Source organism: Ambystoma mexicanum, chromosome 1p, assembly GCF_040938575.1.
Source record: "Ambystoma mexicanum isolate Mex_15411 chromosome 1p, UKY_AmexF1_1, whole genome shotgun sequence".
In the NCBI taxonomy this organism is placed as follows: domain Eukaryota; kingdom Metazoa; phylum Chordata; class Amphibia; order Caudata; family Ambystomatidae; genus Ambystoma; species Ambystoma mexicanum.
The window spans coordinates 703,652,672-703,677,805 of NC_090921.1; the positions used below are offsets into that span (position 1 = coordinate 703,652,672).

The 25,134-nt window shown below is 51.9% G+C and overlaps 1 protein-coding gene across 2 annotated transcripts in view; it reads left to right on the top strand.

Moving 5' to 3' along the window:
• Positions 1–25,134, top strand: part of ASH1L (ASH1 like histone lysine methyltransferase) — a 2,936,548-nt gene that overhangs the window by 1,759,543 nt on the left and 1,151,871 nt on the right. For both annotated transcript variants that reach the window (XM_069650029.1, XM_069650033.1), the window contains exons 15-16: positions 21,778–21,872; positions 21,964–22,121. In XM_069650029.1, the coding sequence (XP_069506130.1) occupies positions 21,778–21,872; positions 21,964–22,121 (253 nt within the window). The remainder of the gene's footprint in view (positions 1–21,777; positions 21,873–21,963; positions 22,122–25,134) is intronic.

Here is a 25,134-nt window from a genome sequence, read left to right on the forward strand (position 1 = left end):
TTGGATGATCATGGTGATCAGCTTCCGGTTAGTGCCAGTTATTATTTGTAGCCACATTTCCTTTTCCCCATAGGGGAATGCCCCTTGCTCCGTTAGCAAGGGGCATTTCATGAAAATGTGGTAAATTGTTTCTGGTTGGTTATCAATTTTGCAGCAGCTGCAGATGTTTTCTTCAGATGTTTTGTTTTGTTTCTGCTAAATATTCTTTGGTGGGCAGAATATTCAAGCGTAGTCTGAGATACAGGTCCCGGATTGTTCTTGAAGGGAATTTTTCCAAATAAGGTTGAAGCTCGTTAAGCGCTCTTATTTCAGTATCAGAGGTTCTGTTCATTTTGTATGCTGCTTTATCTGTTTGTGTCTTTATACAGTCGTTGTCTTTAATTTTCTGTTTGGCCTTCAGCAGTCTGTTTATTAGCATGTCAACAGAAATGCCGTTTTCATTCAGAATCCGAAGACTTGCTTTTTCCCATAGATCGAAAGTAATCGGGGGTTAAGGTTTCTTTTCTTCAGACCAAGATCTTGTTTGCTGGTGTTTCGTCGTTGTTAATAGTTTTTTGGTATACGTCCAATTGTTTCCAACTTCGTATAATGTTTAATGATTGAAGTCCTAATTCATGTCGTATCTTTGGCATGGGTACGACTTAGCCACGCATAGTGTTTTCCTCCAAAAAATGCCTTCCACCGTTTGCCAGATTTTGGGAGATATGTTAATTAATGTTTCTCTCCCGTAAAGAAGTATGGCTCTCGCTTTCTGCTTGTAGAAAGCCAGCACAGGTTTCATGGTGAAGTGGCCATATTTCTGGTGGATAATCAGGCCTTGGCTGGCTAGAGTAAGAGCTCTGTGTCTTAAATGATTGAACCAGGGCTGTTCCACATTGGTTTGCGAGAGCAAAACGCCAAGATATTTGGTCTCCTTCACTACCTCCAATGTTTGTCCTGCTAGATTTAGTCACAGAAGATCATGTTGTTTTTTTGTACAGAAGCCAAGGGCAGGACTTGGGTTTTTTGCGGGTTGATTTCCAGATTATTGTGTTTTATGAAATGTTCGAGTCTATTCAATCTTTTCTGGAGGTCAACCTTGGTCTTGTCAAGAATTACAATGTTGTATACAATATACAGGACCGGAGTGTCGTTTAACTTGGATGGATTGGATGTTCGTATATTTTGATTCTCAGCAATGTCAAACAAATAAAATTTGAAAAGGGTGGCGGCCAGCAGGCACCCTTGTTTAAGTCCCTTAGAGGTGTTGATCACAGAAGACAGGGCTCCGTCCTTTGTAAATCGCACTCGAATGGTGGTATCGCTATACAGTGCTTTGATGGGTTCTATCAGCTCTTGAGGGCAGTTGTGTTTGTGGAGCTTTTCCCACAGTTTATTTCTATTGATGCTGTCGAAGTCCATGCGAAGGTCGACCAAGATCGTGGGTGTTAGTTCGAGTTCTAGTCAACTCCTGTTTCAGGAGGGTGAGGATTAATAAGTTGATATTGGCGCCCACGTTTTTACTGAATCAGGTTTGGCGAGGGTCCTGTTTGTTGGTTTCCTTGGTCCATTCATTAAACCGTTTGACTAAGATTGATGCGAAGATCTTCCCAAGTGGATGTAACATCGCCAATTGGCGGTTAGTTCTGTGGCTGATTTCTTTCTCCTTTTTTGAAGACTGGGACGATGATCGCCAATTTCCAAGATTTAGGTATATACTTGTTTTTCAGAAATAAGAGTGAATAGTCTCGTACATAGTTTTGCCCAGGCTTCAGGTTGGCTTTTGATGATGCTGTTACTAAGGCCGTCAGGTCCCGGGGGCTCTTGAAGGATTTAGTCATCTAATGTGTGAGAGGATCTGTTCATAGTCCCATAGATTGTTGCAGGGCTTCCTGTCCGTATTGGTAGAGGTATTGTCATTCCCTTTTTCTGGATTCGCATTGTATATGGACTGAAAGTGGGCGATCCAATCTTTTTCAGAAACATCAACCATCATTCGTTGTTCGTTCGCTTGTGTCGGATTGAGTAATGTCCATAGGTCTCTTGTGTTCCTTTTGTTCGAGGCAGTCAGTAGGGATTCAGCATAGTTTTGTTCAAGAGTTGCCTGCATGTTCTTGAGCCAATTTCTGAATTTGTTTTATACTTGATTTTGCTCGTTTTGTCTATGGAATGGGTTTTCTTGTCTATTCTCAGAGATTTTCTGATTTGCTTTTTTGCGAGTGCAACTGCCTCAAGATAAGCATGGGTATGGGTTATCTTGATGGGTCTGCCTTGTGCGGTTCAGTTAAAAGCCATTCATAATTGATTCTTTTCTTTGTCACCTCTGTTGGATGATATGAATAGGTCTTCAGTCCTACAATCTTTTTTTAATAGTTCATTTAGGGAGTTTAGTCTTGTCTAAGGATTTATGTGGGGGGGGTTCCATGTCATTAGGAGTTTGCTATGGTCACTGTTCTTGTCGGTCTTGACTTACAATTCTGTGGTTTTATCATATAGGTTGTGGGAAATGTAAGCAATATGTCCGTTAGTTTTCCCATTGTGCCAGGTGGGCTTGGCAGGGATGTCCCCTCCTGTGTTTCCATTCAGGAGTGTAAAATTTCGCCTCCGAAGTGCGGCTGACCAGGATTTAGCTTTCTCCCTTAAATTGTTGTCAGGAATTTCATTCCCATCTTCCTGAAACAGATGAAGGTTTAGGTCTCTATAAATGATTACTTGTAGAAGGGAGTGTTCAGTGTAAAAATTCGCAATTTGAGTCAATATCTCATTTTGGAAATCCTTGTCGGAGGGCAGTGACGGGCTCCAGTAAATATTGAGAATCGCCAGAAGATAAATATCTTTTGCTTTCGAGTTTATGGAATCAATGTGATTTTGTTTGAGAACAGTTAATTGGAACCATGGATTTGGGGATAGTGCTTGAATTAGTTTCTAGTTTACTTCGACTCTCCACAACGTTATGATTCGAGGGGATTGGGTCCTCCGACGTATTCCATATCTTTGACATGTAATCACCACAGCTGTGCTGCTTCGGAAACTTTTTTCGGCGTCTGCGTCCTGCGTCGATGACGTCGATGCGCCGTCGTCGAGGGCCTCCTCCGACGTCCGACGTCATCCGATGTGATAAGTAGGACGCACAACGCCCGTAGCCTCAGTTCCGTTTTTTCTGCGAACGTGTTGCTTCGTGATTCTCGGTTCACGCCTCGACTCTTTGGAGTTCTGTTCTTCTCGGTTCTTCGAACCTGTTCGTTTTGTGCAAATCCTTCGTGTGAAGATGTCTTCTACTTCGTCTTCGACCCCGCGTCCGGGTTTCAAGAAGTGCGGGGAGTGTGTGGGTCCAAGATGTCGGTGACGGACTCGCACGACGCCTGCCTCTGGTGCCTCGGGGAGTCCCACGACACGGATGACTGTATCGACTGCCAGTCGCTCACGTCCAAAGCCTTAGGCGAACGTAAGAAGAAGTTGTCGGTAGGTCGGGTGTCCAAGCCCAGGAAGTCGAAGTCTGCGGGGCTTTCGACGGATGATTCGAGGGGTGACTCTCCGCGTCATCGTCGGAAGTCTCGTGGGTCTCCTTCTAGGAGTCGGTCTCGCCACTCCTCAGCCTCTTCGAGGCGTTCTCGGAAGCGCCGACACCGGTCGTCTTCCAGGTCCTCCTCGGAGGACTCTGCCCGGCAAGTCGCTTACCCCACCAGCCGTGCAACGCCGGAGGAATGGGCTTCCTTCGGGAAGAAAATGCTGGCGATTCTTGAGTCGCAGGGTACTACGCCGTCCGCGCCCCCGAGTGGGGTCGGTCGTATGAGGTCGAGAGACACCGCTCGCATGAGTGGTCGGCACGAGTCACGGGAGGGGTCCCGTTCGGACAAGGAGACTCGTTCTCGCTGTACCCGTTCCAGGTCCCGGTCCTCGACGCGTTCGAGACCGTGTGCACCTGTGAAGTCTTCGAGGAAGACATCGACGTCTGAGGCGTCGAGGGCGTCGGCAGGCTTTCTCGAGGCTCCGGCTTCGAGGAAGTCGTCGAGGCCGTCGACGCTCGGGTCATCGAGGGACACGCTCGGGGCTCCGGCCTTGAGGGCTGTGTCGACGCCGCCGATGCTGGAGGCGCTGCGTCTGACGTCGACGCCGATTTCCTCGGCGCCGATCCTCTCGGCGCCGATGCCGGTTCTCTCGACGCCGGCGCCGATTCGCTCGACGCCATCGACGCCTTTCGTGTCGGAGGTACCCCGTGGCACGGGAGAACCCCCTAGGAAGGCTCTGGTTAAGAGCAAGCACTCTCGGGTGCCTTCTTTTCGCCACCTGGACTATATTTCAGAGGCGGATGAGGATTCTGATGGCCTGGTTCCTAGTCAGGTTCCAGATGAAATTGTCTCGGGCCATAGTCAGTTTGACGATTTGAGACAGTCACTGCATGATGCCAGTGGACTGGACACCTCTCCGGAGGTGGAGTTTTGTAGGTCTGAGCCTGGCTCGCATGCCGATTCCTTGTACCGGCGCCTTATGGCTAGGGTTTCTGAGTACTTGGGATGGTCTGCTCCCCCAGGGGAGTTTGTGCAGGATGATCTGACGGACATCCTTGATGTTGGTCCCCCAACTGACCCGGTACTGCCGTTCTATATGGCTTTACAGAGAAGGGTGGCGGCGGCTTGGACTGCTCCAGAGAGTCTCCCGGCGGTGGGCAGATCCTTGTCGCGAAAATACCGTCCAGCCAGTAGCGACCCCTGCTACTTGACCAGGCACCCCACTCCGAAGAGTTTGGTGGTGCAGGCGGCCACGGCCCCGGCAAAGCAGGCGTCGTACCCTACCATCCCTCCTGATAGGGACGACAAACGTTTTGATGGCTGTGCGAAGAAAGTGTTTTCTTATGGTGGTATGGCGCTTCAGGCGGCCAACTCCATTTGTGCCTTGTCTCGTTTCACACACACTCTGTGGAACTGTGTTGCGTTGGCGGCTGAACATATTCCCGAAGGGGACGAACGGGATGGTTTCCTTGCTATGGTCCAGGATGGTAAGGATGCCATGTGTGAGTCCGTTCAGTCGGGTTTGGATTTAGCTGAATGCGTCAGTAGGTCCATGGCGGCGAGCACCGTGATACGCAGGTTTGCGTGGTTGCGGAAGTCGGGGTTTGCTCCTGATGTGCAGTCCCGGCTCCTCAACATGCCCTTTGACGGTGAACACCTTTTTTGTAGCAAGGCTGACGAGAGCCTTGAGAGGTTGCAGACCTCAAAAGCTGCCGCGAAGTCGTTGGGCGCTGCAGTTCGCCGAACTCCGCCTTTTCGTCCTAGGGGACAGCAGTGGAGGGGTGGTTCCTTTCGCTATTACTCATCCTTCAGTAAAGCGAGAGGAGCTGGCAGTCAAAGAGGCCATCGCAGGGGTACCAGAGGTGGACGACAGGGTACCCGTGGTGCCAAGGCCGCTCGGGCAGTTGCCTCTTTGCCCTCAGGTAACGCCGCAGCCGCTCCCACTCAGTCGTGAGGCCATGTCCCATGGTTCGCCGGTTGGGGGAAGGCTGGCGCAGCATCTTGTAGAGTGGCAAGCCATTACTTCAGATGTGTGGGTTCTGGAGATAATAACCCACGGCTACTGTCTTCCCTTTCGGCACAGGCCTCGCGACAATCCACCGGGGAACCTCTCTTTGCAGAGTCCGGATCCGCTCCTTGCGCAGGAAATTCAAGCCCTGCTGGAGAAAGGTGCCATAGAACTGGTGCCTGTAGCGGAGAGGAATAAGGGATGGTATTCCCCTTATTTTTTGATTTCGAAGAAAGACTGGGGATTGAGACCCATCATGGACTTGCGCGGTTTGAACAAACTCCTCAGGAAGGACAAGTTCAAGATGGTTACTCTCTCTCAAGTCCTCCAGGCCCTTCAGCTTCAGGACTGGTTGGTGTCACTCGACCTCAAGGATGCTTACTTCCATGTGCCGATCCATCCCAAGCACAAGAAGTACCTGAGGTTCGCGGTTGGCGACTCGCACTTTCAGTTTCGGTTCCTGCCGTTCGGATTGACCTCAGCCCCGTAGGTTTTCACCAAGCTCATGGTGGTGATGGCAGCGCATCTCAGGCAAGGGGGGATTCACGTCTACCGCTACCTGGACGATTGGTTGATCAGGGGGAGCTCTCCCGAGCAAGTCCTGGATCATCTGTCCGTCACCTGCCGCTCCCTTCACAGGCTGGGCTTCTCCCTCAATTTAAAGAAGTCCCTTTTGACGCCAACACAGCGGCTCCAGTACATCGGAGCGGTGCTCGACACTTCCCTGGGGCAGTGTTTTCCTCCCCAGGTGAGGGCTCTTCACATTCAGCAGATGGTGCACAAGTTTCAGCATGCCCAGACGCTCCCTGCGTTAGAGTTCTTGAGGTTGCTCGGCCTCATGGCATCCTGCATTCTTCTGGTGCCAGAGGCTCGCCTGCGGATGAGATCTTTGCAGTGGGCACTCAAGACGCAATGGTCGCAGTCCTCCGGCAGGATGTCGGACCCGGTTCAGGTGCCGCCCTCGGTCGCCCGGGATCTTCTGTGGTGGGCCGTCGAAGGCAACTTGATGAAGGGGCTCCATTTTGGCTTCCCTGGCCGGAGGTGACGATCGTGACGGATGCATCCCTCACGGGATGGGGAGCTCATGCCAACGGGCTGACAGTCAGCGGTCGTTGGTCTCCGTCGGAGTCCAGACTCCATATCAATCTTTTGGAGCTGAGGGCCATCAGGCTAGCCCTGAAGGCTTTTCTGCCGACTGTGCGAGGAGAGTGTCCTGATCCTGACGGACAATACAGTGGCCATGCACTACCTCAACAAAAAGGGGGGGGGGGGAGCAGGGTCACTTCCTCTGTGCAGGGAGGCGATGCAGCTCGAGTTCTGGGCCATCCAGCAGGAAGTTTTGATCTCGGCAGTTCATCTGGCCGGAGACGAGAACGTGACGGCGGACGCTCTGAGCAGGCAGAGCGCAATCTCTCACGAGTGGGAGGTGGCTCAGGAGATTCTCCTGGAGATCTTCGCCCTTTGGGGGACCCCTCAAGTGGATCTCTTCGCCTCCAGTGTCAACCGGAAGTGCGAAAGGTTTTGCTTGCGGGAATTTCCTCCAAAAGGAGCCTTAGGAGACGCGTTCGTGGTGGAGTGGTCATTCCCGCTGCTGTACGCGTTTCCTCCAGTCCCCGTCATCCCGCAAGTGCTGCGGAGGTTACGGAAGTTCGGTTCCCGGATGATCCTCATTGCCCCGGCGTGGGCTCGGAGGACGTGGTACCCGGACCTTCTCGACTTATCCATCTGCCCTCCACGTCGTCTTCCCTACCGAGACGATCTGCTCTCACGGGAGGGGGGGTCAGGTTCTCCATCCAGAGGTCAGATCCCTCAACCTTCACGCTTGGCTTCTGAAAGGTTGAGGTATAAGGATTGGGACCTCCCTGAGGACGTGATGGAGGTGTTGCTTTCGGCCTGAAGGCCAGCAACTAAGTCTCTGTACCGTTGCCGTTGGCGTAAGTTCTGCGACTGGTGCAGAGTTCAGAATGTGGATCCTTTTGCATGTGACATCCCCATGGTTCTGTCCTTTTTGCTTTCTTTGGCCCACAGGGGCTTGCAAGTGGGTACCGTTAAAGGTTACCTGGCGGCGCTGTCCATCTTTAAGCGCTCGTCTGAAGAGTGTTCTTACTTTAAAATCCCTTTGATTTCACAGTTTCTGAAAGGGCTCACTAATGTGTTGCCTCCGTCACCTTTCCTGGTGCCCGGTTGGGATTTAAACCTTGTTCTTAAGTTTCTTATGGGTGCTCCGTTTGAGCCTTTACATTCTTGCCCTTTGATGCTGTTAACTCTGAAAACTGTGTTTTTAGTTGCGGTTACTTCCGCTCGCAGAGTGAGTGAGTTACAGGCACTTTCAGTTAAGCCTCCCTTCACTGTATTTCACAAGGACAGGGTTGTCCTTAGAGTTCGTCCTTCTTTTCTTCCGAAGGTAGTGACGGAATTTCATTTGGCCCAGAAGGTGGTTGTTCCGGCATTCTATCCTCCTCCGCATCCTGGTAAGGAAGAGGAGAGGCTCCATAGGCTTGATCCTAGGAGAGCTTTAAGCTTTTATGTTTCACGCATGTCCCGGGTCAGAGTGGACGATCAACTCTTTATTGGTTACGCTGGAAAGCATTTGGGGCAAGCTGTGACGAAACAGACTTTGTCTCGCTGGATTATTTTGGCCATCTCGGAGTGCTACCGCTTGGCGGGTAAGGACCCACCGGCTGGCTTGCGGGCCCATTCTACCAGGGGTATGGCTGCGTCTACTGCCCTGCAGAGGGGTGTTCCTATTCGCAACATCTGTGATGCAGCCACCTGGGCTTCAGTACATACATTTGTACGTCACTATTCCCTCGATTCCATCCGAGCACAGGATCTGGCCTTTGGCAAGGCGGTCCTTTGCTCTGCTATTTGATTGGCTATTCTAAATCTTGATTCTAAATTCTTTCCCTCCTCCTTGCTCTGGTACTGCTTTGGGAGTCTGTCATAGATATGGAATACGTCGGAGGACCCAATCCCCTCGAAGAACAAGTTACTTTCTTACCTGGTAACGTTCTTTCGATGGGATGGTCCGACGACGTATTCCATATCGCTCCCGCCCTGCCTTCCCCGCTGCAGAATTTCTTTTGCGATTGCAGCTTACGTTCCGCAAGGCTTTGTGTCTGACTGGCAGTTGACTAGTGTCTCACGTTCTGGGGGAAAAAAACTACAACTGAGGCTACGGGCGTCTTGCGTCCTACTTATCACATCGGATGACGTCGGACGTCGGAGGAGGCCCTCGACGACGGCGCATCGCCGTCATCGACGCAGGACGCAGACGCCGAAAAAAGTTTCCGAAGCAGCACAGCTGTGGTGATTACATGTCATAGATATGGAATACGTCGTCGGACCATCCCATCGAAAGAACGTTACCAGGTAAGAAAGTAACTTGTTCTTCTGGCTTGTGGACAGCCTTTGGTTTGAGATATGACCAGAGTCGTATGGTTCAAGTACCCATCACAGAGTGTAATTTCTAAGAGCCAAGTCTCTTGGAGGCAGACTATTTCGAAATTTGCAGGTTTGTTACTATAATTTCTTAATAAGTGTGTTAAGGCTCTTGTGTTCCAAGAGCACAGAGTGGATGATTGGAGCGGTTCGGTCTGTGGACATTATAGGTAAGTGGTGGTTTTCTTTCGCCTGTGTTTTTTTGCAATGGCTTTAATTTCTGAACTGTCTTTCTCCTAACAACCAATCACTGAGCTCTGGGTCATACTGCCCCCAGCCAATGACTGCCCTCTACCTAAGCCTCTCCTCTGGCAGCCATCTTCAGATTTTTACCGCACGTTCAAGTTTTTGGGAGTCCTCGTGCTTTGCTCTTTGAGCTTTTGCTGTGTTTTTCGTTTTCTTGGGTGTTCAACTCTGTTTTCCGGTCAATCGAGCCAGTGTGCTCCATCGATCATCCTTCCAACTAACAGGGACCCGTTTTTCACATGTTTTAACGCCTCTCAAGGGCTGTTTTTGTCAAGAGATCATGTCAGACAAAAAGGACAACCCTTCCCTCTTCAAGCTGTGCTCCGACTGCAGTTTGCGCAATGTATACGTGGACAACAAGCATTCCCAGTGTCTTTCTTGCCTGCACTCGACACACAAGAAGGAAGATTGTGTTTTTTTGCCATGGCTTCTCGAAACGCCCATTGAGGGACCGACCTCAACGGTTGGAAGCGTGGCTGCAGTCCAAAGCCTCTGCACTGGATGGTTCCCAGGGGCATGCCTCTCCCGGATCTGTGAAAGCTGAGCAGGCTTCTAAGTACTTTGAGGGTGCCTAACACTAGGCCAAGCATCGCAAGTCCGCTTTCATCGGGGTCGCCGCTGCTGCGGGTCCCGCGCCGGTCAGGGCGTGGCAGTCATCCCCATCTGCGTCGATCTCCAGTTAACGCTCTGGTTCCTCCTCCTAGAGAAAGTCAGATAACCCGGGTAAACTGAGGGAGAACCCGGAGAAGACCAGGCAGGAGAAGGCCAAGCAGGGTGCAGTGTCTGACCCACCTGCGACGGAGAAGGACAAAGGAGACAAAGGGTCCAATCCGGCCCTGATGGGCAGGGCCAAGCAGGACAAGACCTCCGACCCGGCCGTGAAGGGCAAGGCCAAGCAAGATAAGGGGCCCAGCCTCTCTGTGAAGGCCCAGGTGCACTAGGCAAAATATTCACCCTCTCTTGAATTGGTGGTGGTGGCGTCTCTTTTGAAGGATGTTGCGGCGGACCTGCAGGGTGCCCTAGCAAGTGTGACCCTTCCGCCCTGGAGGTAGGCTTCGAACATGCTCACTGAAAAGACGCCGGAGAAGAGGATGCCGGACCTCAGCCCAAAACGGACCCCTCTGGTTCCGAAGAAATGGGGGGTGGGGGCATTGAAGGCCTTCAGGGAACAGACATTTCTTCGGCTGAGGAGAATGACATCCTTTCCATCCATACCGTCCATGAGGGCAATGACCACGACGAGGGCGACGACAGGTATACAGTCGATGGAGATGACTGAGGGGCCCAAGGAGGACTCCTACGCCCCAGAGGTCGACTAGAGACTTTGCACTGGACATCATCTCGGCCCTCAACTCGCTGGTGTCTGAGTTACAGAGGATGATACTGGTGATCCTGCCAACCGCCCCTCCCGCAGCGCCAGTGTGGGTCGTCCCGTTGACAACGGGGGACCCGCCGGCCAAGAAGAGGAGACACCTGATGCCTCCATGCCACCCTTCTCCACCCTCTCCACCGCCCCTCTCCTCCCCAAGGGAGACTGAATCGGACACAGCGATGACAGGCACGGATAAAGACAACGCGATGGGGGACCTCCTGTCGCCTCTGCTCAGAGCCTCTCCTCCGGATGAGATGGGATTGTTCCATGCAATGATCGCCCGAGCATCAGAGCTTTTCCAGCTCACGCCGGAGGAAAAGAAGGAAGACTTCTTGTATCAGCGCCGAGAGGCAAAGAGGAAGACCATCCTCTCGGTCCCTCTACTGGACGATGTTTGGGACGAAGGGCTGGCTCTGATGTCCAACCCTTCTACAGCCCCAGCGAAGAGAGACAGGCTGGAAAAGAAGTACAGGGTGCCAGACTCTGCACCCAAGTGCTTGCGGTCTTAACCGTCACCAGACTCGGTGGTCTTAGCGGCTGCCAAGAAGAAATAGTCAGGATCAACGTCTTCTGCTTCTTCCACTCCTCCGGACAGCGAGGGGAAGAAATTGGACTCTACAGGTAGGAAGGTTATCTACTCTGCAGCGACTACAGTCAAGGCTGCCAACGCCGTCACGGCCAGATATGATCGGGAGCTGTGGTTTAAGCTAGCTCCTCTCCTGGACTTCCTCCCCGACGACAAGCGGTTTGAGGCTTTGGAAATCCTTCAAGAAGGCAAGATGGCATCGGATCATGCCATCATGGTGGCCATGGACATTGCGGACGCGGGATTCCGCCAGATGGGAAACTGCATCTGCCTTCGCCGTCGTGGTTGGCTCAAGGCCACCAACTTTAGGCAGGAGGTCCAGACAAGTGTTTTGGGCATGCCCTTTAATGTGGACAACCTGTTCAGAAAAGCTGTGGATGAATCCCTCCAGGCCATCAAGGTGCACACGGAGATGGCACGTGCCCACGACAACGGCCGTCCTTTCATTCCTCAGGAAAAGAAGCCTAGCCGGTCTTCGATGGGTTTTGCCATGGGCTCCTCCTCTTACCGCCAGCCCTCTCGCTCCTCCACCCAGGAAGCCAACACGGGCCACTCCAAGGCCATCTGGGCGGTCGCCGTTGTCGTCGGGACCCACAGGGCGACCTGTAAGCAAGGTTAAACCGGCCAGGACGTCAGGCCCCCATCCGTGCACCCCGGTGGGAGGCCGGCTGGCGAACTTCATCAGCGTGTGGAAGACAGTCTCCACCAACAGTTGGGTGCTGGACGCTTTCACCCACGCACAGACACTAGAGTTCCAACTAAAGTGTCCCCAAATAGCACCGGTGGCCCAGCAGGAAAACCACGTCCCTCAGCTACTACTGGAGGTGTGGGCCATGAGAAAGGGGCGATAGTGCCAGTTCCAAAGTGGCTCGGTGCTCCGGAGTTTACTTAAGGTACTTCCTCGTACGAAAGAAGACAGGGTGCTGGAGGCCCATTCTCGATTTACGACGACTGAACAAATACATAAGTCCCAGATGTTCAGAATGGTCACTCTTCAACACGGACTCGGGCAGCTGGAAGTGGGAGACTTTCTGTCGTCGTTGGACCTGGAAGATGCGTACATCTACATCCCCATTCACAAAGGACACCGCAGGTTTCTGCGCTTGGCCGTTCAGGGGAAGCATTACCAATTCAAGGCCCTTTCTGGGTGCACACGTCAGTCCGAAAGAGTCTTCACCAAGTGCCTGACGCCAGTGGCGCCCCATCTGCGACTGCAAGGGATCCACGTCTACCCTTACTTGGACGACTGGCTCATCTGGGCCAGATCAAGAGACGTCACTGTCGACCACACGGCGAGGACCGTCCGCTTACTGACGGATTTGGGGTTCTCAGTGAATTATGCCAAATCCTGCTCTACTCCCTCGCAGGACGCTCTGTTCCTGGGATCCCGGCTCAACACGTTGTCATGCCTGGCGTCACTGTCGGAGGAGAGGATAGGGGCCATCTTGGGCAAGGTGCAATGGCTGTTAGGACTGAAGATCGCCATGTTGAGGGCCATCATGTCTCTTCTCGGCATGATGTTGTCATGCATATACCTCATTCGACTCTGCGGGTTGCGGATGGGCCTGCTACAGGAGTTCCTCAACGCCGTTGGGTACAGGTGTCCGGAAGCTTCCAGGACAGGCTCACGCTCGACGAGGCGTTCAGTCGAGCGATAAGGTGGTGGGGCATGTGCTCCAATCTAGCTGGAGGCACGGGTTTCCAGGCCCCTGTACCAGGAGACGGTCACGACGGACGCTTCCCTGGAAGGATGGGGAGCCCACACCGGGCTTTCTTCACGTCAGAGACAGGTGGTTACCGGAGGTCAACGTCCTGGAACTATGGGCCATATTTTGGGCCCTCAAGTAGTTTCTGCCGTCCCTCAAGGGCAAAGTGGTGAGGGTCTTCACGGACACAACCACCACAATGTTTTGCACCCGGAAACAGGGGGGCACCGGATCTACGGCGTTATCCAGAGAGGTGCAGGACTTGTGGCACTGTGCCGTCACCCAGGGGATGTTCCTCATTCCTTTACACCTGGCAGGAGTAAAGAACACTGTCACTGACTCCCTTAGCAGGTGGCTACCCTCTTGCCACAAGTGAGAGCTTCGGCAGGATCAGGTGGACTATCTTTTCCTCAAATGGGAAAATCCCCAGATCGATCTGTTTGCGACGGCGACGAACACCAAGTACCAGAGCTTCGCCAGCAGGTTCCCCTAGCCGGGGAGTATGGGGACACGTTCTCATTCCCTTGGGAAGGCTTGTTTCTGTATGCGTTCCCTCTTTTGTTGTTGCTTCTTCGAGTCATCAATCAACTCAGACGGAACCGGTGCAGGATGATCCTTGTCGCACTAGCGTGGCAGATGCAGATCAGGTACTCGAACCTTCTCAGCATGTCGGCGTCACCACCAGTCAAGCTGCCAGTGGTCGCAGATCTTCTCGCCAGGGAAGGAGGCGCCTTTCTTCACCACGACCCAGGGTCTCTGAACCTGAAGGCCTGGCTCCTGCATTATTAGAGTTCGGTGTCTACGATCTTCCGGTGGACTGCAAATAGATTCTAGCCAAGGCCAGGGCGTCCTCTACCACCTTAAAATGCTACTGACACAAATGGAAGCGCTTTGCAATTTGGTACTGTTCACAGAAGATCAACCCTCTGCGGATCACGGCCCCTCAAGTACTTCTGCATTTACTGCCATTGGCTAAATCGGACTGACTCATACCTCCATTATGGTACATCTAGTGGCCATCTCCCGCTACACCAGATCTCCAGGATGGTCTTCTCTGTGGTCGCACCATCTAGTTAAGGAGTTTGTCAAGGGACTGTTCCGCTCGTTCCCGCCGATGAAGACCCCGGCGTGGGAACTCAATGTGGTGCTGACTAGGCTTATGTCGGGTCCCATTCGAACCTATGCATTCAGCTCCGCTCAAGTTACTGCCATGGAAGACGGCTTTCCTTGTGGCCATCCCCTCTGCAAGACGAGTAGGTGAGATCCAGGCCCTGTCATGCAAGCGGCCTTACTTGACTTTTCACGAGACAAGGGTGATGCTTCGGATGCACCCCTCCTTCATTCCCAAGGTTCTGTCGGAATCCTACCTCAACGAACCCTTGGTGTTACCGGTGTTTATTCCGCCGCACTTTGCACTCACTGGATGTGGTTTGAGCGCCGAAGTTTTATGTGGCCCGCACAAAGAGTTTCCAGAAAACTGTATTACCCACCATCACCGGTTGGCCAACTGACAGCTGCCTGGCCGTCCGAGAGCCCATTCCACTAGAGCGATTGCTGCTACAACGGCGTTCGTGTCTGGTGTACCCCGCTGGACATCTGCAGGGCTGCTACGTGGAGGTCGACGCACACCTTCATGAAATTCTACTGCGTCGACAGGGATTCCAGGAAGGAGTCCAGAGTTGGCCAAGCAGTGCTGCGCAACCTGTTCGCTTGAAGGTGAGCCTGGTGAGGAGGTAAGAGATTGCTTCTGTTGAGCATTGCCACCTCCCATGGTTGTGCATGTGTGTACTGCTATGTATTCTTTATTCATGAGCATGTGAATCCATGCCAGACCCCATGCTGGAGATGGAACAAGTTACTTACCTGTAACTGTTGTTCTCCAGCATGAGAGCAGGGGTGTGTCTGGGCTTATTGAAAGAAAAGACAGGAGAATCAGAGAAGTCCGTTAGAAGAGAAGGACAAGGCAGTTGCATGGGAAGAAAAAGGAAAGAAGAATCCAAAGCCTTACCTAATTGAAGCCTACAATGCTGTAAATTGAGGTGTTAAACAGGACAACTAATACAAGTCACTAAGCATAATCTATCTGTTCCTGTGTTTATTAAGTCAAGATAGTCACACACCTTGGGTGAGGTCTGAGGACCCTTCAAGTAGAAAATCTCTGGAGGTTTACCATAGCGGCATCCTGCAGAACATAGCACAATGGTGGCACTAGGCAGGTTCATAGGACAAGTCACTGGAAGTCTCCAGGCCGGAATAAGGGAACCTGGGTCCTTTTCAATGATCCAGGCGACTGGAAACGTTTCCAGCAACAGCCAAATCAAGGCTCTGGAGGCAATCGTCGTCCTTTTCTTCTAGGACAGGCAATAGAGACGGACCCAGGAATTCCAGAGGAGCACACAACGCCTTGCTGAGGAACGAATTAGACCTATGCTGCTGGATTAAGGAGAAAGGAGCACAACCCTCTGTTCCTTCTCTTTCAGGAGTGGCATATCTTTGCTACAAGGTTTTCGCAGGGACAGGAGATGCTGGTGCAGAGCTTCATTCGCTTTCCTAGGGTTTGTGTTCCTTCTTGGTGCTACGGGTTTAATCCCAGCATTTGACATGCATATGGCAGAATAATATCTCCAGTGATCCTGGCTGGGATTAGTCTTGGGGAAAACGAACTGGTCATCACAGGAAAGTCAGCAGAAACTACAAAACTGGATTTTCTACCTAACACAGACTATTGCCTCTTTTCTGGTCAGTTCTTTGCTCCTTCCATCTGTTGTGTCTTCACTATCCCCAAACAAGAGTGTCAAGACAAGTCTGTTACATCCCCAGTTTCTTATAAAAAGCACAATCGCATGACCGTGCTCTAAAGAAAGGTTTTCGGACTTCCTTGTTTGAGGGTGACCTCTTCGCTGTTTTGTTTGGAACAGTATAAATTCATCCAAAAACAAACCTATACTTATAGGCTGCTCGAGACGTGCTTTTGTCCCCACAGATAATGATATTCTCTGTTTGCTTTCAGAATGTTTTTATAGCCAACCACCCAGTCTCCTCAATTCTCAATGAATGCTTGTGTACATTTTTTGGTTAGCAGGCTTCTCTGAGACATGTTTGCAACACTTCAAAGGTAATGCAGTCTAACTATATTTTGGCTGCAGTGTCTACCACTTTTAGTTTTAAACCATGTGTGAATTCGTCCACTTTCAAGCATTGATCGGAAATGCAGACCAAGAGGATTCTGCAGCCTGCTGTGACTTAATGTAGAACTGGTTGTGGGTTGGCCTGCATCAAGGTTTTTTTTTTACCAGCATTCCTGTCTCCTACCCTTCTGCTGAAATGTCCACCTTAAAGATAATAATGGTAAATGGCACTAATCATTTAAAGTATCTGCTTCCAGTGTCTTAGATTTACTTGCTTGTTCCTATGGCTGTATGACATCAATTATAATCGTCTCTTGCCAGTTATTGTATGTCGCTACCACATCTGCATCTCAGTGACTAGTAGGCAACACTACCTTCACAATACCAGACTGTTCTTTTTAGCATTTTGTGTTTCAGATGGTAGGAACAGAATTGATCCACCTTCCCATTAACAGGGACCTGTTTTTTGGATTCTTAAGCGCCCCTCAAGGGCGATTCTTCTTGGAGGATTCCAGAAGCTTCTTCAAGGCCTATGCCGCGTGGACCTGATGGATGAGAAGGTCTCGGCGCCCCTATTCAAGGTTTTCCCCGGCTGCAACCTACGGAATGTCTTTTCGGACGACGGACATTCCCTGTGCCTTTACTGTCTGCACTCGGACCCGACGCATGTGGAGGATGACTGTGTGGCGTGTCTGGAGAGATGGTGCCCCACACGCAGACAGATAGGCACAGGCGTCTCAACGAGTGGCTGCATGCCAAGGTCCCTGCTCTGGGTGAGTCCCGGCAGCATGCCTCCTCTGCCCAGAAGAAGGTTGAGCAGTGTTCTAAGACCTTTGAGGGTGCCCCTCCCGCTGGGGCCCAACAACTGCGAGTCCACTGCCACCGGAGCGCCGTTGCGACAGGTTCCTCGGTGGCCGCGGCGAGTACAGCATCTTCAGCGCCTTCGGCCATGAGCCAACGCTCAGGATCTTCGAAGAAGAGGAAGTCAGACCATCCGGGCAAGCTTTTGAAGAAGACCCAGACTGGCCCTGCAGAGAAGGCACCCCTAAGGTGAAGGACTCGGCCAAGGCCGTGAAGGCCCAGGTGCATCTGCCGCAGGCCCAAACTTCCATCGAAGTAGTGTCGGAGTCCCTCGCGAAGGCCGCCATGTCGGATCCGCAGGGCATGGCCCCAAAGGCGAGAATATCCCTGCCTGCCAGGAGGGAATCCTCTTTCGAGCCATCGAAAAGACGCCAGAGAAGATGCCTATCATTTCACCGAAACAGTCTCCCTTGGTCGCAGAGAAATGGGGGGGCATGGTAGTCCTCCAGGGCACGAACATCTCAATGGAGGAGCTCACCAACTTCCCTGTCCTCCAGGAGGGGACGATGCGTCGAGCGCAGGCCTTACAGGAGGGAACCCGATGAAGGTGACGCCGAAGGTGACGACGAGGATACCAACGATTTAGACCGAGGAGCGGCAGGGCATTGACAGCTCGAAGGACCAACCTAAGCCGCAAACACTCTCGCCTCTGTTGCCGCAACCACCTCAGCCACCACCCCTGGATATCTCGGTGGACATTCTCACGGCTCTGCATACCCTGTGCTCGGAAATCCAGACAAGGATGCCTTTTGGCCGGGTCCCTACCCGCGGCGCCAGGTCCATCAGAGGAACTACCATCCAAGAGGAGGAGAGTTCAACCCCCCCCTCCTCCTTTACACCCTTCGCCCCCCTCTCCCAACCTCCCCCCGAGGGATGAGATGGAACTGGACACAGCAGCGACTGGCACAGACGATGACGGCGGCTTGGGGGATCTCACGTCTCTGCCTTCCAGATCTTCACCGCCCGACCGTTCCACTCCATGAACTCCAGGGCTTCAGAGCTATTCCAGCTCGTCCCTGAGGAGAAGAGGGTTTCTTGTAACAGCACAGAGAGGCGAAGAGGAAGACTGTACTTTCGATCCTGCTATTGAATGACATTTGGGACGAGGGGCTGTTCCTCATGAAGAACCCTTCATCGGCTCCGGACCATTATGAGAAGAAATACAGGGTGCCGGACTCTGCGCCCAAGTGCTTTCGGTCCCAGCTGTCTCCGGACTCGGTGGTTTCGGCGGCGGCCAAGAGGTGTTCGGCCTCCTCCTCCTCATCGGCGGCCTCTTCCCCTCCCGCCCCCGGACGGTGAGGGGAAGAAGTGGATGCCTTGGGGCGAAGAGTTATCACGCCGGCAGCGACGACCATCAAGCCCGCTAACGCCCTCACCATCGTGGCGCGTTACGACAGGGAACTTTGGTTCAAGATGGCCCCCCTCCTGGACTTCCTTCCCTACAAAAAGAGGTCAGAGGCATTGGAGATCCTACAGGAAGGCTTGGTAGCTTTGGACCGTGCCATTTCATTGGCCACGGACATTGCAGACACAGGATTCTGCCAAATGGGCAACAGTGTTTGCCTTCGTCGGCGGGGCTGGCTGAGGGCCACTAATTTATGCCAGGATGTTCAGTCGATGGTGTTGGAAATGCCCTTCGAGGACCATTTGTTCGAAAAGACTGTGGGTGTCTCTTCAGGCCATCAAGTCGGACACTGAGACAGCTCGTGCCTTGGGCACTCTTCAGCACGACGCCTGTCCTTTCGGACTTCAGGAGGAAAATCCCAAGGTTTGTCTAAAGGATTCAAAGGAGGTGCTTCGTCCTACCGTTAACCCTCCTGCTCGACGGCCCAGGAGACCTACAGGGGCTGTGCCAAGTCTGGAGATGGATGTAGCCGTCGCCAAGGCACCCTAGGTGGTGCTTTGACGTCAAAACAGGACTGAACCGGCTGTGGAGTCGAGCCCCTACCCATGCACCCCGGTGAGAGGCCGGCTGGCGAACTTTGTCAGCGTGTGGAAGACCATCTTCACTGACAGTTTGGTGCTGGTGCTCGCCCACTGACACACCCTAGAGTTCGAACGGAAGTGTCCCCATATACCACTAATGGCCCGCCAGGAAAACCACTTCCCGCAGCTTTTGCTGGAGGTGCGGGCCATGCTAAAAAAGGGTGTGATAGAGCTTGTCCCAAAGAGGCTCCGGGACTCTGGTGTGTACTCTCGTTACTTCCTATTCAAAAAGAAGACCGGCGGTTGGAGGCCCAATCTGGACCTCTGCCGTCTGAGCAAGTACGTCAAGTCTCAAAAGTTTCGGATGGTGACTCTTCAGCACGTGCAAGGACAGCTGGAAGAGGGGGATTTTATATCGTCGATGGACTTGGAAGATGCCTATTTTTACATCCGCATACACAAGGGCCACTGTAAGTACCTACGCTTCGTGGTTCAAGGACATTACCAGTTCAGGGCCTTTCCCTTCGGACTGAAGTCTGCACCAAGAGTGTTCACAAACTGCCCGGCGCCGGTGGCTGTGCAGCTGCGTCTGCGAGGGATCCACGTGTATCCTTACCTGGACGACTGGCTCATCCGGACAAGCTCAAAGGACATCGCCGTCAAACACACAGAGAGGACCGTCCAACTCCTGACGGATCTGCTGTTCTCGGTGAACTATGCAAAGTCCTGCTTGATTCCGTCGCAGGACGTGCATTTTCTCGGATCCTGGCTCAACACAGTGTTGTGCCTGCCGTCTGTGTCGGAGGAGAGGATAGCGGCCATCTTGGGCAAGGTACAACGGCTGTTGGCCCTGGAGATCGCAAGGCTGAGGTCCATCAAGTCCCTACTCTGCATTATGTCATCATGCATATATCTTAATCGGCTGTGCAGGTTACGGATGTGTCCGCTGTAGGAGTTCCTCGACGACCGTTGGATACAAGTGTCGGTAAGCTTAGAGGACAAGATCACACTCAACGAGAGTTTCCGTCGAGCGATACAGTGGTGGGGGGTACTTGCACATGTGTCTGCAGGCGCGGATTTCCAGACCCCACCCCATCATTAGACGGTCACGACGGACACCTCCCTGGAGGGATGGGGGGCGCACACCAGAAGCCTTCATGCAAGAGGCCTGTGGCTACCGGAGGAGAAGCCGTTGCACGTCGTGTTGGAGCTGCGGGCAGTGTTTTGGGCCCTCAAGTCCTTCTTTTCGTCCCGCAAGGGCAAGGTGGTACAGGTCTTCTCAGTAACACCACCACAATGTTCTCCATCCGGAAGCTGGGGGGAACCAGATCCCTGGCACTCTCCAAAGAGGCGCAGGAACTTTGGCACTGGGCCGTAGCCCAGGGGGATGTACCTCATCCCATATCATCTAGTAGGAGTGAAGAGCACCGTCGCCAACTCTCTCAGCAGGGAGCTGCGCTCTTGTCACGAATGGGAGCTTAGCCAGGACCAGGTGATCATCCTTATGGTCGCATCGATTGGTCAAAGAGTTTGTCAAAGGACTATTTCGCTCGTTCCCGCCAGTGAAGGCTCCGGCCCCGGCGTGGGAGCTCAATGTGGTGCTTACTATGCTCATGGGTTCTCCATTCGAGCCTATGCATTCGGCGCCATTGAAAGTTTTGTATTGGAAACAGCTTTTCTTGTGGCCATCACCTCCGCACGACGAGTGGGAGAGATCCAGGCCCTTCCTTGTAAACCACCTTATTTGACATTCCACGAGATGAGGGTAGTGCTACGGACTCACCCCTCCTTCATGCCCAAGGTGCCGTCGGACTTTCATCTAAACGAGCCCTTGGTGTTAACTGTATTCTTCCTGACGCCTTTGTCGCCGGCTGAGAGGACTTTACACTCGATGGATGTAGGCCGAGCGCTGAAGTTATATGTGGACCGCATGTAGAGTTTCCGGAAGATGTCGCAACGTTTTGTGAACTTTGGCCCTGTGAACCATGGGAAGGCCCTCCCGAAGGCTTCCATTTTCCAGGTGGCTCTCCGGCTGCATCACCTATTATCACCAGTTGGCAAACCGTTGCCTGGCCGTCCGAGAGCCCACTCGACCACAGTGATCGCTAGAACTATGGCGTTCCTGTCTGGTGTGCCCCTGCTTGACATCTACAGGGCTGCTACGTGGAGATCGACCCACACCTTCACGAGGTTCTACTGCATCAACAGGGATTCCAGGGAGGAGTCCAGAATTGGACTCCTCCAATTCTGCGCAACCTGTTCGCTTGAAGGTGAGCCTGGTGAGGAGGTAAGAGATGCTTAATGTTGAGCCTTGCCACCTCCTGTGGTATTGTATGTGTGTACTGCTATGTGTTCTTTATTCATGAGCATGTGAATCCATGCCAGACCCCATGCTGGAGAAGGAACAAGTTACTTACCTGTAACTTGTTCTCCAGCATGGGTCTGGGATGGATTCACATGCAAACTCTCCTGCCTACCCCTCTGTGGCTCTTCTCTTGGTCCTAATGCCATTTTATGTGCTACCAAATGTGAAGATGGCTGCCAGAGGAGGGGCTTAGGTAGAGGGCAGTCATTGGCTGGGGGCAGTATGATCCAGAGACCAGTGATTGGTTTTTAGGAGAAAGACAGTTCAGAAGTGAAACTGAAAAACTGAAACTTATTTTTTCTTTACCGAGGATTCCCAGGCTGACTACAGGGAATATTCATGAGCATGTGAATCCATGCCAGACCAATGCTGGACAACAACAGTTACAGGTAAGTAACTTGTTCCTTAGCTGCAGATGAAACGGGTGCCACTGCCATGTTCATCTTCCCATATTGATCGCAACATGGCACTACTACTTGTGATGCTTGCAGAAAGGGTTTGAGGCCACAGGATATGTAAAAAAAGACCTGAACACAGAGCAAGCGTTTGCAGGAAGTGATCCAGCCCTGTCTGCTTGTGTTCACTCTCTCTCTTTGTCTTGTTGAAGAATACTTGTTTTCCATCACAGGTATGAATCTTTTGTTTTACAGAGGGGTCACCTGCAAGCGGAGTCCAGGGAAAGTATGAGTGCCCCAACCAGGCTGAGCCCACAGCTCCAGATCAAGCCAATGTCCAACAGAGAAAGGTAAATGAAGTGTGATGTGGTTTTTCTTCATTATATTTAGGTCTTTTTGTCTTTGACTCCTTTCTCACACTTGTTTTGCCTCTGTGTTAAGGAATTTTGTGTTGAAGCATCATGTTTTTCTGGTGAGAAATTGGGAGAAAATAAGACAGAAACAAGAGGAGGTGAAGCATGTGGCAGACAACATTCACTCTGTAACGTTGTACAGCCGCTGGAACGGAATCTGCAGGGATGATGGCAATATCAAATCTGGTAATAAAGATGATGTATCTGTTGCTTTTTGGATTGTACTTAATGCTATGGCATGTGATTTCTTTTGCTGTATGTGGATTTTTAATAATTTGTGAAACCTTTACCTTACTTGATCACAGGCCCTTTGTATCCCCATCATAGTTTAGACGGGTTGGATTAACAATCACTTTTTTGTGATCTCAATTTCTAACAAATACGTGACCCAATGCTTACCAGAAATCTTTGTCGATGGATTCATGATGAAACCTCGCTTTTCTAATGCATATCATCTCTTCTGCAGATTTTTTATTTTTGAAGATGTCCAGCCGACCTGGACGTCAGACCTTTAAATCCCATTTCCACGGTACCAGCAAGTGCCATTCCCGCTCACTATTCAATGTAGGTGCCTTCTACACCCACTGGAAGCGACAGCACCGCCATTATAAATAGCACATTCTTCCCTGAGCCCAACCGTTGCTATTCCGATACCACGTTTGCAGGACTTTGGGACATGTGTGTAGTCATTGACCCCAACAGTCATATCATAGATGAAAAAAGGCATGCGCGGAACTAGGAGAGGTTCAAAAGGCCGAGGCCCAGCATGTGAGAAACAGGTGGTCCCACAAGACCCAACGCATCCTATAGTCTGCCCGAAAGAAGATTGAGGCCCATTACGCAGAAGATATGGTGCACTTACTGCATAAATCCAGGCAAGACTACCACAATGGAAGAAACAAAGCAAACAAACTCCTGGTGGAGAAGTTGGCCAAAATGGAAAGAAGGAACACCATAGTGGGCGACCCCCACGGCCGATTCCAATACACTGATTGAGATAAACTGCAGCTGGTGCCATCCCACCTCGCTGGAACGGTGGCTGCTATGCCTCGAGACAAGGCAGAACGGGCAAATTATTTACAGGAAGCGTCCCTCCCACACCTCGATGAGGCCAACAGAGAGGGATTGGACTGCCCGATTACAGGTGAGGAGGTGGAAGCGGCCATTAAGTCCCAAGGTTTTACAAACTGTTCCGCCCCCAGTTGGGTGCCCGTCTAGCGACCCTCTTCAACTCGTTTGGTACCACTGGGGTTATCGCCCCCGTCCATGCAAGAATCCATAACTGTGCTTGTCCTCAAACCAGGCAAAGACCCCAGAGACAATGCCTAATACCGACCCATTTCCTTATAGAACATTGATGCCAACATATATTCTAAAATCCTGGCTAATTTCCTGGCCTCCGTCGTGCCCACTTTAGTCGACCCATATCAGACTCGGTTCATAAGGCATAGATCCACTGGAGACAATATCCGCAGGGCCCTGAACTTAGTGGACATCGCAGCCCAAGATTCACATAAACTCGCCCTGCTGGTGCTGGACGCCACCAAGACCTTTAGCAAAGTAGTCTGGTCCTTTCTCCAACTCACCCTGGAAGCTTTTCACTTTGGCCCGAACTTTGGAAAATTGGTCCTCGCAACTACCAGTCCCCAAAGACTATTCTTCAAGTTAATCACAATGTTTCAGATTCGATATCCTTGAGCTGCAGAACCAGACAGTGATTCCCCCTGCTATTTGCCCTAGTAATGCCCAGCAGGTTCCATTAAACCCAAATATGAAAGGCCTCCTGGTTGGTACTTCCCTGCACAAGGTCTCACTTTATGTTGATGTTCTATTATCCATAACAGATATCTGTCCCTCCCTGACATTAGTTCTCCAGGAGCTCCGCAGATTTGGAAGGGTCTCAGGATTTGGCATCAATTATAGGAAATTGACGGCCCTGGGAATAGGCTTGGAGCCAGAGGAACTGGAAGCCTTGAAGCCCCTATGCCCGATCCACTGGAGCGAGAAATCCATGCCATACCTGGGGGTCCAGATCCTGGCCTGTCCCAAAGACGTGCATCTAGTAAACTTCCCCCCACTCTTCAACGACCTGTAGGGGGTCCTTGAACGCTGGACCTCACAGGAAATGTCTCATCGGGCAGATCACTGCCTGCAAGATGAATCTCCGCCTGCGATTTCTCTACACTTGTTCTTCTCTCCCAACTACCATCCTGCTCCCCCCTACCCCCTTCGGCGTATGCAGAGGAAAATGCTCCGGTTCATTTGGAGGGGTCGAAAGGCTAGAATATCCCAAAAGGCTATGATCAGTTTCCGACTGGGGGGCCTAAGGGTTCCTGATCTGTGTAAATATCACTTAGCGTCTCAACTAGCCCAAATGCAAGCATAGGTCCGAACCTTTGAGGGCCCTGAAATGGATGGAACTGGAGATGTCCCACCTCACACTACCCCTCCGTTGCCTCCCATATATCCCACCCCTGCTACGCAGGACCTGGACTAGGACCTTGGCCGCCACAAAGCATACCCTAAGCGTATGAGATTGGGCATTAAAGCACAAAGGTGTCCCACGTGGCATGAGCCCCCTTACCCCGATTTGCCACAATTCAGCCTTTGCACCTGGGTCCTCCCATGGACACTTTAAAGACTGGGCGGCTGGTGGACTTGAATCCCAGTGACAACTGTTTGAGAATAATCAACCCCTATCCTTTGAACAATGTAAAGCCTTTCATCTAACAGAAGCAGATAGGTTCTCTTACTCGCAACTGCGGCACTGGTGCTCTCATCCCTAGATTCGACAAGCAGCCACACGAGCCCCTATCCCTCTGGAACTCACTTTGCAGCGATTTCCGCATAGGGGTAAGATCTCCACTCTCGACAAGCTACTGCAGAATGACATCCTTAGCTCCAGACTCCCTTACATGGCATAGTGGGAGGCAGGCTTGGGACACCCCCTGGAAAACCAAAACTGGTTCGACATATGGACTCCTCTTCCTTTTGTATCACCAATCGGTATATACAAACTACTCCTCTGATGGTACTATCCTCCAACCCGCTTGCCTAGGTTTAACCAAGCACTTGATCCTCAATGTTGGCGTAATTGTGGCCAGTCCGGCTCCTATTTCCATATGTGGTGGACTTGCCCCACACTGCAATCCTTCTGGAACCAGTGTATCTTGGCCATTCTCCAGCATGGGGTCTGGCA